General features: G+C 36.9%; 2 protein-coding genes across 2 annotated transcripts in view; one reads left to right on the top strand and one right to left on the bottom strand.

The window, feature by feature from the left end:
* LOC107140276 (kinesin-like protein KIF28P) overlaps window positions 1-8,448 on the top strand; it is a 62,671-nt gene extending 54,223 nt beyond the window's left edge. The window contains exons 18-23 of the mRNA XM_015483312.2: window positions 927-1,061; window positions 2,043-2,209; window positions 2,459-2,565; window positions 2,794-2,941; window positions 3,455-3,645; window positions 8,277-8,448. Of these exons, the coding sequence (XP_015338798.1) occupies window positions 927-1,061; window positions 2,043-2,209; window positions 2,459-2,565; window positions 2,794-2,941; window positions 3,455-3,645; window positions 8,277-8,432 (904 nt within the window). The 3' untranslated portion in view covers window positions 8,433-8,448. The remainder of the gene's footprint in view (window positions 1-926; window positions 1,062-2,042; window positions 2,210-2,458; window positions 2,566-2,793; window positions 2,942-3,454; window positions 3,646-8,276) is intronic.
* A 2,110-nt stretch (window positions 8,449-10,558) lies between these two features.
* The window catches only part of Sccpdh (saccharopine dehydrogenase (putative)), a 36,770-nt gene continuing 30,761 nt past the window's right edge, over window positions 10,559-16,567 (bottom strand). Inside the window, exons 10-12 of the mRNA XM_015483564.2 lie at window positions 14,706-14,817; window positions 12,308-12,389; window positions 10,559-11,204 (exon numbers count right to left, since the gene is read on the bottom strand). Coding sequence (XP_015339050.1) covers window positions 11,099-11,204; window positions 12,308-12,389; window positions 14,706-14,817 — 300 coding nt within the window. The 3' untranslated portion in view covers window positions 10,559-11,098. The remainder of the gene's footprint in view (window positions 11,205-12,307; window positions 12,390-14,705; window positions 14,818-16,567) is intronic.

The following is a 16,567-nucleotide window of genomic DNA, read 5'->3' as shown; positions in this document are numbered from 1 at the left end:
TCAAAGAGGCTGGCAGAGGGGCCTGGTATGGATGCCAGTGCCTGCAGAGCACCCAGTGCAATTGCTGAAGAGGAAAATAGCTCAAGAAAGGAGTAAAGGTTCTGTGACTAAGAGTCCAGGCTGACCAACTGGGACTCAAGCAACATTCTGGTCACTTGGCTACCTTGACCTTCTAGGCTGCCTGATGGTTATATTGCAAATCAATAAAGTGGCATTCTAGTTTATAGGTGTCAGACTTTGTGAGCTTGGCTGATGTGAGAGGTCCCTATTAGAAAGCTGTCTGAATCAGTTTCTGACCTTGTAGGTCTGAGATGTAATCAAGACTACAAGGAATTCACCAGTGCCAACTTAGGAGGCTGCAATCTCAGCAGCCAGCTGCCATTCCCCTTCTTCCTACTGGGGACATACTTGAATTTTCAATGAAGTGTAGCACTGACATCTGTGTGCATTCATTGCATGAAGTGGTTCATAATCCCTTCTCTGGGTTGTGAGCTCCTTTTTGCTTTGTTTTGTGATGCTGGAGGATGGAACCCAGAGCTTCATGGTGGGCAAATGCTGAAGCCTTGAGTTATACCCCAGCCCCATGATCTCCATGAAATGGTCCATATCTGACCTTAAAGCATCAGTATAGAGTTGACTCTTAAAAAAATTATTTATGTTATTAGTTTTATTTGGTGCCGAGGATGGAACCCAGTGCCTCATGCATGCTAGGCGAGCATTCTACCACTGAGCCACCATCCCAGCCCTAGAGTTGACTCTTATTAAGTGTCTCTTGAATGAATTCTACAGTTGGTAATAATACTAGCCTTCCTTCAATGAAATTAGCTTTCTCTTTAAGTTTTCTATTTTACTGCCTGAACTTAACAATGCCAACTTGCTTGGACCCTGCTTAACCTGAGATCAATGTCTACCTCTTCTGTTTGTAGAGCACATGGTGAGGAGGACGTGGTTATTGATCCTTGTGAGCTGCTGGGCAAGAGGATGGATTTCCAGATTCACATTGTCCAGTGCCTTGGTGTCAAATGGCTAAAGGAAGATGCAAAGCGGGGCATTCAAATGGGGTACTACCCTGTGCCATAGCTTCTTTCATAAGCTACCTGCTGTGTGGCTTTTGGAGGAAAGGAGTGTTTCCTCAAGTTTTTTTTTTTTTTAAATATTTACTTTTCAGTTGTTTTTGGACACCATACCTTTATTTTATTTATCTTTATATGGTGCTGTGGATCGAACCCAGGGCCTCGCACATGTTAAGCGAGCACTCCATTGCTGAGCCACAACTCCGGCCCCATTTCCTCAAGTTTTAAAAATGAGTTTAGGGGCTGGGATTGTGGCTCAGCGGTAGAGCGCTCGCCTAGCACGTGGGAGGCCCTGGTTCGATCCTCAGCACCACATAAAAATAAATAAATAAATATATAGTGTCCAGTTACAACCAAAAAATAAATATTAAAAAAAATGAGTTTATAATGTAATTTTCTTAACTTTCTGTTTGTTCAACTTCAAAATGACTATTTGCCCCTACCTATTAAACAGAGAAGCAAGCCAAATGGGTTGTGGTCATTATGTATTGAACCTTTTATGTAACTGAAATAGTTGAGTCAAAAATTTTATTTATAGAAAAATATCGTTCAAAACTGTATTATTTAAGTAAAATGTTTTTATTGGAAACAAAAGAACTGTATTATGGTATGGCAGATGCATCAGATATGGTCAAACTCATTAGGTGAAAAGGATATTAAAAGATAAGGTAATAAAGAGTTACTTTGAAGAACAAAAACCAACCAACCACCCTACATGGGAAATTAGCAATTTTAGAGTCTCTAAGTAGAAAGGATTTATTGAAATCCTTTTTCCTTTTTTATTAGTCACATTGTGATAATACCCATGTAGAACAATTGAGATGTTGGAGGCCGCAATCATGAGCATAGATTATAATTTATCTCTTTATCTAACTCATGCATGGGTTATATGTCTGGGTTCATCTGATTCTTTCCTTTACAAATGTGTTCCTTCTGGATTTAAATTATGTTTTATATTCTTTTTTTCAGGTATAGAATTTATGATCTTCCAAACACTTTATATACTAAACCCATATGGAAAATTGTGAATCCCCAAATTGAAGAGATTGTACAATTTGCAGCCTTAAATGCATCTCAGGAGTTTCTGAATTATTTACAGACAAATGCTCTCATTGTTGATTTGTGGGGCCTTCAAGGTACTTACTCTTTCACATGTGCACTGTTCAATCGGACATAATGTCAGTACACCCAGTGCTGCAGAAGAGGTAGAAAAGGGAGGCAGTCAGGGTCTTTATGGCAGTGGCCAGTGTCATCTTTCCCCGTGGGCCTCTGGGTCCTAGTCCAGCAGGTTTAACATTAACAACACATGATTTAACATTTCACTCAACACTAGGGCTGGACAACTTAGACTTCCTTTCTTTGATGGTGTCTCTACCACACTACAGAAGGCTGTGCTGAACTGAGCTGCTCTCAGCTGGACTTCATGGTCACAGATGAAGGCCACATCATGGTAGATACCAAGAAAATTTCCGATGTGAAGGATACAAGCCAGGTGTGTACATGTGAATTACAATTGGCATCAAGGTGACTAGAAAAATATCAGGTGACAGCCACTTAAGGATCGTCAGTGTTGTTCCTCTTAACAGAACTTTTCCTGGTGTACTTGAGTACCCTTAGTTTAAGGGGCTTATAAATCCTGCTCATCACCTCCCCATTCCATCTGGTTTACCTGAGATAGAAAAAATTGCCAATCTCAAAAGAAATGACGTATCTTTTGTAGATGGCATCAAATCAGACATCGGAACTTTATCTGAAAGTGCTCAAGTTAGAACAGGAGACGGAACTGCTCAGAAACATTAACAGAGCCCTGAGAGAGGAAAACATATTTCTCAAGGAATCGCTGGAGAAAACTGATTCTGGTCAACAAGGTGACAAACTGCTCCAGTTGTGGATGTTGAGCTTATCTCCAAAGCTCCAACATTTGAGATGTGTGTTTGGTTTTTTAAGACATGGCCTTTGTTGTTAGGGTGCTAGGGATGGAACCCAGTGTCTCATATGTGATAGGCAAGTATTCTACCACTGAGCTATACCCGCAGACCCTCTCCACTTTTTAATTTTGAGGTAGAATCTCAAAATAAAAAGCTGCTAAGGCTGACTTAAAACTTGTGATCCTCCTCCTGCCTTAGCCTCTTATGTAGCTGGGATTATAGGTGCCCACCACTTTGCCCAGCTAGACACGGACTTTTTCATGTTTTAACTAATATTTTGTATCATAAAAAAAAACACAGGCATTTTGTTTTTCTTTTGCCTTGCGAGATTTCTTTGCATGGGTTCAAACTGGTGCCACAAATATGCTGATAAATGCAGATATAGAAGAATGCCACCAAAATAAATAAGTATAGGTATCTGTAAATGAATAAATACCTTTCTTCTTCCTGAAGCCCATAAGCCTTCCAGTACCCTGAAGATAACTGAGATGACATCACAACTGCCATCAGCCAGAGAGATTAATCAAATGTGCACTCAGCAAGCCAGCTGCGACAAAGAGTTTGCTAAAGCTCTCAAGGTGTTTTACCAAAGCATGAACACAGCAAAACGACAATTTTTCAGACTTTGGCAGTATAAACCTCCTGTAAGTAGCCAGAATCATGGGAACAAAAGAAATCTATTTCCATTAAATTTAGACATTTGCTTTAAATGCATTTCCTGAGCTTGAGGACATGTGTGTTTAAGCAGATGAGAAAGTAGAGGCCTTAAAAGCATGGTCCTCTGCTCTCTCAGGCCTCTATCCACTTTTGCTCAGGGCTTTCTATTTTAGTGCATATCTGGCTGGTTCCAGACAGCTAGGGTCACGGTAGAATTGCTATTCATTCACTTTACAATATATAGAATATCTCAGAAATGCAAGTTTTGTTTATAATTATAAAATAAAATATAACTCATCATATTACAGTAGAAAAACAATCTGATTATTTCAACAGATGGAAAAGCATGTGAAAAAAATTTAGCATCCTATAAAGACAAATATTCTTGTCAAACTCGAGAATAAAATGGACATGCCTCAATTTGATAGAGGCCATCTCAGGTAAAGTGGTAAATTACTGACAGCTTCCCTTTTCAGATCAGGAAGAAGTCAGGGATGCTGGCCATTGCACTTCTGTATTTTAAGTTCCAGCCGGTGCATTAAGGCAAGAAATACAAAGTATAAAGACTAGAAAGAGAAAACAGGATTTGCAATAATAGCACACATTTATATAACGCTTTCTAAGCATTTTACATTTACTGAGTGAATTCTTGTAACCACTACCATTAGCCTTATTTTATAGTTGTGGACCTAAGTCGTAAGAGGCGTTATGTAACTTGTTTCAGGATACATATATTGTAAATAGCAGGGCCTCGATGCAAACCCAGCCAGGGCTGCTCCACAGTCTTCTTCTCCCTGCATTATACTGTGCAGCCTCCATTACTATTCCCAGATACCATGCTTGTATAAATAGAAAACCCCACAGAATTTATATATAAATTAACAGAATTACCCAATTGCTGGTTATAAAATCAATATAAAAGTATATTTGAATATATATATTTGTATATATATATATATATAATATATACATATATATTTGATGCCATTTATAATTGTAGCAAATATATGAAATACTTAGGCTGATAGCTAACATAAAATATGCAGTACTTCTATGAAAAAAATTTTAAAACTTGTTTGAGAAATGTCAAAGACGACCTGCCAAAACGGAGAAATAGGCTATGTCTCCATGGTTTGGAAATTGCTATTAGGTCTGTAATTCTCCCTAAGATTCAATGTATCCCAAGCAAATGTAATGGAACCTGACAAAATGATCTATAATTTATATGGAATTGCAAATGGAAAGAAAAGCCAAGACAAGATGAAGAGCTGAGAAGGTAGAATGACTTGTCCTGCCTGATAACACCTTATTTTCCAGATAGTGAGGTGTTAGTAAAGTATAGACAACGAAAGAAAAGAACAGAAGGCCCATTCTGTACTAGAGACTAGATATAGACTGAGGTGAAGTTGCAGATGAGTGTGCAGCGTGGACCTTTCCCTAAACAGTGCTTGGAGAACTAGGAATTTAGCTGGTATTATGGTTTGGTTCTGGGTTGTTCCCCAAAGACTCAGATACTAATGGCATGGGTGCCACTGGGAGGTGGTGGAACCCTTAGAAGGTGAGGCTAATAGAAGGAAGTTGGGTTGCTAGGGGAGTGCCTTTGAAGGGGATATTGGGGCTCGGGCCCCTTCCCCTCTCGCTTCTCTTCCCAACCACCATGCGGTGACCAGTTTTCCTCCTCATGCTTCTTTTGCCATGATGTACTGTGTCACGACAGGCCCAAAGCAACAGGGCCAAGTGACCATGGATTGAAGCCTCTGAAATCATGAGCCAGAATAAACCTTTCCTCCTTTTAAGCTGTTTATCTTTGACAGACACAGAAAATCAGATGAAGAAAATGAAACTAAATGTAGTTCTAAATCAATTTTAGATGCAAATTAAAGACTCAAATGTGAAAGGCACAACCCTGACTCTTCATAACCTCACAGTGGAAAAGGATTTCTTACTCATGACAAAACCAGCTAGTTTTAAAGAGAGAGACTGAAAAATTGACTAAATCATGAACTCTAGTCCATCAAAAGAGTACCAAAATGAGAGCCAAAAGGTGTGGAAACAGTTATTTGAAACACACTTAATGTACAATGAACTATATCCAAAATAAAGAACTGCTACAAAACAAAAACAGATCTAGACAACTCGACAGAAAAAAAAAATGGTCAAAGGACTTAAACAAGAACTTCACAATTAAGGAAATCAAACATTAATGAATATATAAAAAAGTACTTATGCTGGGCTGGGGCTATAGCTCAGTGGCAGAGCGCTTGCCTAGCATGTGTGAGGCACTGGGTTTGATCCTTAACACCTCATAAAAAACTAAACAAATAAAGGCATGCTGTCCATCTACACTATAAATTTTTTTTTTAAAAAGTACTTATGCTCATTAATAGATTGGGAAATACTAATTGATAACCATTATAAACTATCCATAATAGCAAAAGTTAAATATTCTCACATCAAGATTCGGTGCAGATATGAAACAATAGAAAATTGGGCATGGCTGGAGGTGTACAATCACTTAAAAATTACTTGGCATTTACCTAACTAATTAAGTTGAAGATACTAGGCCCAAGAAACTTGTAATTCAACTCTTCCTTTTTCTATGAAAGAAAATGGATCTGTAGAGAAGTAAGCCCTAATTCTTTCAGGCAGAGATTCTGAGTGTGGTACCCTAATTAGCAGCTTCAGGATCACCTGGAATCTTGTTAAAAATGCAGATTCCAGGGATGGAACTGTAGCTCAGTGGTAGAGCGCCCGCCTTGCATGTGTGAGGCACTAGGTTCGATCCTCAGCACCACATAAAAATAAATAAAGATATTGTGTCCAACTACAACTAAAAAATATATATACATAAACAAATTTTTTTTTAAAAATGCAGATTCCGGTAGCTACCCCAGACCTACTGAATCAGAATCTCTGAGAGTAGGCCTAATGATGTTTGAACACCCCTGCCCTAGTGATTCTGCCTTGAGAACCTACTGCAGTAAGTCATTTGATAGATGTAAGAAATTAATTCTTGTCCATCTAAAGAGGCACCAGTTATATACCCTTCTTAAAAGAATTGAGAGTTACTCAAATGATTTTCTGTTCTGTGGTTCAGACAAGGGCTCAGCTGTGAAATGTTACAGGAAACCTTGCATATGTGTACTGGCTCCTCTTAACAGCATCTTCCGTAATAGTACCAAACCAGACCCATCCCTACTGTATACTCACAGAAAATGGGAAAATTATGGAACTATCTATTCTGCAGAAAATTTGCTGTGAAAATAAATCATAGCCACATACAACAAGGATGAATATCAACCACCAATAAGTGATGGATACCTTTAAGTCACAAAAGATGACATCCAGCATGATTCCATAAATGTCTAAAGACAAGTAAAACATACTGTTTAGGGATGCATTCTACATGGTGGAAGTGTTCAGAAAGGCAAGAAAATCATAAACGATTATCACAAAGATCAGGCTATGGATTGTTTCTGAGGGAAGGGAAGTAAGTGTGAGAGGACTAAAGCAGGCCCTTGCTCGAGAAGGTGTGCTCACTGTAACTCGATGTGCGCACATATTTTGGGTCCTCTTTTGTCTGCAAACCTCCCAATAAAAAAATAAAGAAAAACTGGTTAGATGAAAGATGTCATTCACAAATTTAAAAGTAAGCCTCAGCCTGAGAGAAACAACTTGTATTACAATTTGAATTTTGGAATATTTGTATAGTTTTTACCAATTGAGCACCCTGAATCTGAAAAGTCAAAATCTGAAATGCTTCATAACCCAAATTTCTTAAGTATCAATCCTTGTTTATTTATTTATTAGGGATTAAACCCAGGGATGCTTTACCACTGAGCTACATCCCCTCGCCCTTTTAAATTTTATTTCAGGTCAGTCTCAAAATGAGTTGCTGAGGGGTTCACTAAGTTGCTGAGGCTGGATTTAAACTTGTAATACTCCTGTTTCGGTCTCCCAAGTTGCTGGGATTACAGGCCTGTGCCACCATGCTGGCTAAGCCATATTTATCAAGCATTAGTATTCAGAATATTTAAAAAATTACTTTTAAAATAAGACAAAGACAACACGGAATACTCATTGGGAAAAATGGGCAAATCTGAACAGGTATTTCACTAATCAGTAAAATAAAAAGTAAGAGAAAATGCTGTATTACAGACTGCCCCCTGTGCATTTCTATGCTCAGTAAGTCCCAATCCCATCTCCTCCATCACTGGTACTTTAGCTCACAGCCAATCTGGAAACCCATTTCAGTAGTACCTGCTTCTATGGAATGGGGGATACATCAGCAAATCCCTACAAGTGGGAGAACCCCTCATGCCCATGACTTCCTTTGTAAAACCTCAGAACTTCCATAGTATTAATATATAGCATTCCAATCTGAAATGTTGGGATTGTCTCATCAGTTTTCCCTATTGGCAGTAACTACAGGGCCATTCAGGTAGTCTTCTCCAAATCAGTTGCTCCCAGTAACTTACTGCCTCTGGAAGCCACTTGAAAATGCAGTTTTCCGGGCCAAAGGGAGAAACTGCTGGGCACCCCAATGAGATGCATACATTTTTTTATTCTAATGATATGAAGTCTACTATCATTTTTTTTCCTTTCACTTATTCTTTAGGAAGATGATCAAATGCTTCGACCATTTGTATACCAACAATCACAGATGTTAAAGGATCTGGGGGATCTGCTTGAATCCAGCTTATGGAAACTGAAAAATGACATTTCTCTTATAGTGAAAAAGAAGAGAGAATATTTATTATATACTAAACAGTGAGGATACAACAACTGAAAACTGCAAAAATTTAAACTTTAGTGGTAAAGATCATTTGTGTAGCTAATGGGCTTAAGCTAACCTGTGTGTTTCCCACTTAACTTACTCTACCATTTTAAAGAAAGACTTCTTTCAATCAGACGTTTTTTAGTACTTGGGATTGAACCCAGGGGCACTTAACTACAGGGCCATATCCTTACTCCTTTTAATTTTTTATTTTGAGAAAGGATCTAAGTTACTTAAGGCCTCTTTAAGTTGCTGAGGCTGCCTTTGAACTTGTGATCTTCCTGTCTCAGCCTTCCGAGATGCTGAAAATATAGGCATGCCCCACCATACTCAGCAACTGGAATTTAAATAATGTAAAAACAAACTCATATGCAGAAAGGAGGTGAAATGGGAGATACCTGAGGTGAATGGTGATACTTACCAGTTACCATTCTGAGGTAATGGAAACTCCTAATAACAATAGTAATGAGGATGGTGAGACTGAATAGTGCTTACCATTTGCCAGGCACTAATCTAAGTACTAAACATCTGTTAGCTCATTTAATTCTCAAAATAATTCTGTGAGTTAGGGTAGACAGTCCTACTGCCAAGAATTTGTCTCCTTTTCTTGGTGGGAATGTAAATTGGTATACCCATTTTTGAAAACAGTATGGAATTTCCTCAGAAAACTAAAAAAGAGAATTACCATATGATCCATCAATTCCACTACTGGCTATGTATCCCAAAGAACTGAAGTCAGTGTGTTGAAGAGCTAGCTATCTGCATGCCCATGTTTTTTTTTCTTTTTCCTTTTTAAATATTTTTTTAGTTGTAGTTGGACACAATACCTTAATTCTATTTATTTATTTATTTTTATGTGGTGCTGAGGATCAAACACAGTGCCTCGCACATGCTAGGCGGGCACTCTACCGCTGAGCCACAACCCCAGCCCCGCATGCCCATGTTTAATGCAGCATCATTCATTATAGTAAGAATATGGAAAGAACTGAAATGTTCATCTACCTACTGATGGAGTTTTAAAATGTGTCACAGATATACAATGGAATACTATTCACCCTTAAAGAAATGGGAAATTCTGTCATTTGTGACAACATGGATGAACCTAGGATATTATGTTAAGTGGAATTAGCCAGACATAAACAGATAAAATATGATCTCTTAGGCAGAATCTAAAAAAAACCCCAAAAATGATAGAAGTAGAGTAATATGGTAGCTACCAAAGGCTTAGGGGAAAATGTGGGTAGAGAAAGGGGGACAGACATTGGTCAATGGGTACAAAGTTTGTTAGAAGAATTAAGTCTGACTGTTCTATCCCACAACAAACCAACTATAGTTAATAGTAATGTGTGTTTCAAAATAGCTAAAAGAGAGGTCTTCAAATGTTCTCACCACAAAGAAATGATAACTATTTCAGCTGATGGATATGCTAATTACTGATTTGATGATTTCAGTGTATATCATGTACCCCATAAATATACATAATTGTCAATTAAAAACAAAATAAAAATTTTAAATAAAACTTAAAAATAAAAGAATCTCCCTTTTCAAGTTATACATCCTCTCTTCTTTTGTAAAGACAGCACAGAAGGGTCTCCTAACATGAATAATATTTCTATATATGTTATGCTTCTTAATTAAAAGTAGAAATTCCATAAAGGGGTGGCTGTCTCCATTACATAATAAACAACATGAACTATGTATGTGTTTATTATATGATTATTATTTTTTACTGTCTTTTTTATTGGTGCATTATAATTACATATAATAGTGGAATTCATTATACCTGGTTACATATGCACATAACATAATTTGATCAATCTCATTCCCTAGTACTTTCCCTTCCCTTATGAGATTATTATAAAAAGAAAAATTCTTTGCTTTATTTTAGGGCTTCAATGCAAAACCTAGTTAACATACGAAAAGAAAATTAGAGGAAAGTTCTATTTAAATAGTGAAGATCAGTAGAAACTTACAAATTGTATTCTTAAAACTAATCACAAGTATAGACCCAGGGAAAGAATGAAAAACTCAATTATTGGCAGTAAACAAGTCAGGCCATGTTAAGTAGCACATAGTTATTACTACACAAATAAACTGGCAGGTCCAAATGAAAAAAAACATCATTCAATTGAAAATCCTTTATTATTCAACTTAGGTAAACAGTCCAAAATCAGTGTAGATGGGTGAAAAACTATGCTAAAATAGAAAAAAAGTGCAGTTTAATTTAGCAAAATCTCACACAATATGCAGAGAAACTCACTGGAGGGTGAGATTCCATTCAACACCATGGCAAGCAAGGCAGCAGTTACTGCCCTGGCTGAAAGCCAGCCCCAGCAATCCTCACTAGGAATGCAGTTAGCAACACAGACAAGGACACTTCCTCCACCATCTGACCTGCCAGCACATTCATAAAATTTACCAAGAACATTTCAATGAAAAAGTCAGTCAAATATTAGTTTTCTTTCACAAGCAAGAAAATCATAAATCAGCTGAGATTTGAAAGTTAAAGTAAGCTAGTACAATTTCCTGCCTTTAATGTGTAGGTATTCAGATTTGACAATCTTTTCCATATACAGTCAGATAGGTTTATAGAAGAATTTCAAATATCAAATACAGAAGTTGTTAATCATGCATTTTATGACTTCAGCTAATTCTTCAAATGTTTAGACTTCAGAGCTGCTAATGACACTAAATTCAATACCATGTTGGCCGAGTCTGTCGATCAATTTTGTTTTGGAGAAAGCTGCTCCAGGTGTGAAGACACCGCCCCTGTAAAACAATAACAAGAGAAAACAGTGCACACAGCTGCTTTCCAGCCCTCTGCTCTGTAGGTCTAGGTAGCCAACTATTACACAACTCCTAAAAACTGAGCATTCTCCATTCTATCCTGGCTACTTTTGATTTCATTCCTAAAATCAGCAGACTCAGCAAATAGCTGTTATTCAAGAGAAACTAGTGCCACAGACAATCCTGTGGAGACAGGTTCAGTTCCTGTTCACTGTTTTAATGCTACCTGTGTGCTCATGGAGCATATGGCAAAGCTTTATCAACCTGAGTAACTGCTGCTATTTATAAAGATGTCTTCAGACCCAAGAGGATTAAATACAGATCTCAATGGAATAAATTTAAATAGTCAATTATTATTAAAATATAAACAGAACTTAAACTAGATAAAGAAGAAGTTTCTTTAAATATAATGGCTAACATTTACAAAGTACCACATATTTTCAAAGGTAACACAGTATTTGAAAAAATTAAGTTTTACTATATACAATATATATAATATATGAATAATATTAAGTAATATACTATATACAATACATATAATAAAAATCAAACCTAATAATTTAATATTGTTTTAGGTTATACCTGATTTACCTCTTAGCTGCAGGTCTATGTTCATTTGTAAAGTTAGCCTAATTGAAGATAAAAGTTAAATGCTCCAGTAAGACAGTACATTTGATAACCATCAGCCAGGATCCATGACTCAATTCACACACCTGGCATCAGTCAGGGCTCCTGCAGCCTACCAGCTGGGTATTGCTCAACACTGATGAGAAGTTCCTATTTACACTATTTAACAAGAGGGACCTTTTCTGAGTGGCTAACTCTGGATTTGAGCTATTTTTATAAGAAACCAAAGCCAACTTACATGGCTCTCACACTTTTCAATCTCCTCTCATTTACCTCTGCAGTTATTCCCAAGACTGGTAAGAAACTGTCCTTTTATTTTAATTAACCTATATCTTTGGATCAAAGGAACTGTAAATGCTTATGTGTAGATCCAAAGCCTGAAAATCGAAGCACAAAATGACTTAAAATATAACACATATTAAAAAGATATCTTCTAACTAGAAGAAAACCAAACTTACGCCTTAGGAAGATCAGAGACATCGTTTAGAAGAGTCATGGCTGCCTGAACCATGGCTATGGGGGTAGTCACATAGCCAGCCTCTGCAGAAAAGGTTGATCAAGGGGGAAAAAAAGTGTTCATGAAGTCTGCATTAAACAACACCCAAATATCAAATGGTAGATTTTCTATCTCTCTCTAGGTATACAGATTTTTTTTTTTGAAAAGATACTCTAAACACTTATAACAAAAATAACAACTTTTACTGTACAGGTTGGGGATCCCTTATTCAAAATGCTTGGGACTTTTGTGTTTTAGATTTTATAGTTTTTCAGATTTTAGAATATTTGCTTATACATAATGAGCTATCTTGGAGACGGGACCATGTACAACCACAAAATATAAATATAACCTGAAGGTAATTTTAAACAACATTTTTAGCACACCTGCATTTTGATCACAACCCATCACATGAAGTCAGGTGTGGAATTTTCCACTTCTGGTGTCATGCTAGTACTCAAAAAGTTATGAATTTTGTATCATTTAAAATTTCAGATTTTCAGGTTAGGAAATTTCAACCTGTATTTATTTTTTATATTTTGGCAGTTTGGGGGATTGAACCCAGGAGTACTCTACCACTGAGCTATATTATCTACCTTTCAATTTTTTTTTTGTTTGTTTTAGTTAGACACAATACCTTTATTTTAATGTGGTGCTGAGGATCGAACCCAGGGCCTCCCACGTGCTAGACGAGTGCTCTACCGCTGAGCCACAACCCCAGCCCTATCCTTCAATTTTTAACATTTTGAGACAAGGTCTTACTCAGTTGTTGAGACTGGCCTCAAACTTGTAACCCTCCTGCCTCAGCCTCCTGAGTAACTGGGATTACAGGCTCAATCTATTTTATTAAACATATTAAATGTTACAAAGTATATGTATTAATTGCTTTAAATCTACTAAACTCAATTTTCACAACAGTGATACTATTTTTGTTTGTTTGTGTGTGTGTGATGCTGGGGATTAAACCCAAGGCCTCACCCATGCCAGGCAAATGCTCTACCACTGGGATTAGTACTATTTTTATCCCCATTTTACAGATTAAGAAATTGAGGCTTGGTCACTTAACCTTTTCCAAACTCACAAAGTTAGGCAATGGCTAAGCCAGAAACACACCCAGGCAGCTAGTTCACTCTTGTCCATTACAATATACTGCTTCTTGATAATCATTGAAATCATGATCCTAGGTTGTTGTTGTTGTTTTAATATTTGTTTTTAGTTGTAGGTAGACACAATAACCTTTATTTTATTTTTATATAGTGCTGAGGATTGAACCCAGTGCCTCACGCACGCTAGGCAAGTGCTCTACCACTGAGATACAACCCCAGCCCCGCTCGGTGGTTTTTTATTCACTCTATTAATATATCAAACTGATACCCATCTGCATTCACATACTTCACTAACAAAAACAAAACAAAAAAACCCTCTCAATATCTTAAGGAAAAACAACTGGCTACACCTATATTACTTTAAAAAAAGTCTACAAGCAAGTGGGACATTAGTATTTACATTTCTGTCAAAAAATAAAAACACAGCTAACTTTAAAGCCAGGTGGGAATTTGAAAAGGGGGTAAAATACAAACACATTGATGTCTGGCTTAATTAAAATCCCCTGTGATCCATCAGGGACCACGGTAATTACAAATTATCCCTATTAAACTTATAATTCATAAGTAGGACATCTCTGTATAGTCCTCTAAAATTTATAGTAAAAGTTTTTTGGGGAGAAATAGATCCTAACCCTCCTTTGAAAAATGCACATGTTTTCCAGACAATATCTGGGTGTTCAAAGACTCCCCAAACACCTGGGATCACAGATTTGGCTCATGTTAGACTGCTTAAGCATGAGGTTAAAACAAGTAAAAAATGAAGTAGCACCTTTTCTTGTTACTAATTTAAATCTGCTATTCTGAATTATTAAATGGTTAATGAGAAAAAAAACAGAGGGAAGGATGCACTAATAAAATTGGCTTATACTAATAATTTCAATCCTTCCATTGACAGAATAATTTTAAATTACTTAAATATTTCGTGCAAACAACTAAGCTCTAAATAAAGAAAAGATAAGCTGGGTGCAGTGGTGCCTATAATCCCAGTGCTTGGGAGGCTGAAGCAGGAGGATCGCAAGTTCAAAGCCAGCCTCAGCAAAGGTGAGGTGCTAAGCAACTCAGTGAGACCCTGTCTCTAGATAAAACAGAAAATAGGGCCAGGGATGTGGGTCAGTGGTTGAGGGCCCCTTAGTTCAATCCTCAGTACCCAAAAAGAAAATTAAGAAAGAAAGGATAGATTGTAATGACATATCACTTTATAGATTATATCACAATGTAAAACTCCCAAGCATTCTTAAGTCATATGTGAAATACCTGGTCCTTTCACCTGAGTACAAATTCTGATATTTGGTTTGAGCTTATCAGTAGAAAGGCCTTGTTTGTATCCTTGACCAAAGAATGTCAATGTAAATGATGAGCCATCCATCTGTAAGAGAAAGCAAAAGGTTCATTTAATAAATATGTCATTTCCTTCTGGAACACAATAAAACTTATTTCTACTTCAGGTGATAAATAGATAAAAAAACCAATATTTTGTCTACCACAACATCTTGTCATCATTTAAGCATGGGCAAACGTGAATTCTTTGAAGTTATAAGTTTTGGTGACTGGTGTGAAGTGGGGTGGGAGAGATGATGAGTAATAGGGATGAGATGAAGATGATGCTTAGGTTGTAGCTTGAAGAATGAGTGCACCATCAATATAGGCAGTTTAAGAGGAAAAGCTAGAAGAGGCCTGGGGAACAGACATACAATTACATCACTCACAGATATAAAAATTAAATTCAAAAAATTAAATTTAGAGCATTTATCCTATCATTTTTTATAATCACTAAATTTAGAAATAGGGTATCAAAGAATGCAGCCCATCAAAATGATTTTTATTAAACATCAATTAAAGGTCAGATACTATATATATATATTAGGCCCTATGATATAAATAAACTATTTCTTTCCTGGAATTTACAATTCATTGAGGAAAGAGATAGATAAGCAAATTTTTAAAATATATGTTTTTTAGTTGTCAACGGACCTTTATTTGTTTATTTATTTGTTTATTTATATGTGGTCTGAGAATCAAACCCAGTGCTCACATATGCCAAGCAAATGCTCTACCACTGAGCCACAACCCCAGCACTTAAGCAAATTTAATAACAATATGATGGGGCTAGAGATGTGGCTCAGGTAGTAGTGCGCTCGCCTGGCATGTGTGAGGCCCAGGTTCGATCCTCAGCACCACATACAAACAAAGATGTTGTGTCCCCACTGAAAACTAAAAAATAAATGTTAAAAATTCTCTCTCTCTCTCTCAAAAAAAAAAAAAATAATAACAATATGAGACATGAACTAATAAATGAAGGAAAAGCTCAAAGCAGGGCATTATTAAATCTCCTGTGGCTGAGGGCAGAGTTTTAAAATGTATGCACACACATATTTTAATAGAAGTTTATTAAACAAAAAAGTAAGGTACATTCCAGAATGGAGCAACCATTATTTAAAGACAAGAAGGGATGTAGTAGCATGGTATATCTAGAATCTACAATTCAAGAGGTACAGACAAGGTCAGATATACAATGCACACTTGTCCCCTCCCCTGCTATGGCATAGTGCTGTGATCATAACCCTCTTACAGGCTAGGCACACATTCAGCTTTAGAACAATTTTCAACATAGTCTTTGAGCTAGTACTCCAATTAATCAGAGATGGATAAAAAAATAAAATGATCTGCCATCTAGAACTAGATCATAATGTGTCTAGGGTGGCCTCACACCTCTGGAGATGGAATTCCTATCAGTCATGCTCTAGGGGTATGTATCAAAATTATTCAACCTGACCAGGAGCATACCTCTACAGCAGTGATTCTCAACCTTGGCAGCACATTAGCATCACTGGGAAGCTTTTAAAAACTCCAGTGCCCAGACTACATTCCAGACCATGAACCAGAATCTCTGATCATCATTTTTGTCTTTCCCAGAGTTGGGAACCACTGCTTTATATTTTCAGGCCACAGTCTAGCTCTACTAAATCAGAACGTGAATCAGGGCATATGTATTTTTGGGGAAAAAAAATCCCACAACATCCTTGGGTGATTCTGACAAATAGAATCCCAGTAAAGAATCACTGCAAAGGTAGTTAGGGAAGTCTTTTTGTTTCTTGGTTTTTTTTTTTTTTTTTTTT

Source organism: Marmota marmota, unplaced genomic scaffold (genome assembly GCF_001458135.2).
Source record: "Marmota marmota marmota unplaced genomic scaffold, marMar, whole genome shotgun sequence".
NCBI classification, from domain to species: Eukaryota; Metazoa; Chordata; class Mammalia; order Rodentia; family Sciuridae; genus Marmota; species Marmota marmota.
Note: the sequence above shows the minus strand (reverse complement) of the source record. Positions and strands in the feature narration are given on the sequence as shown.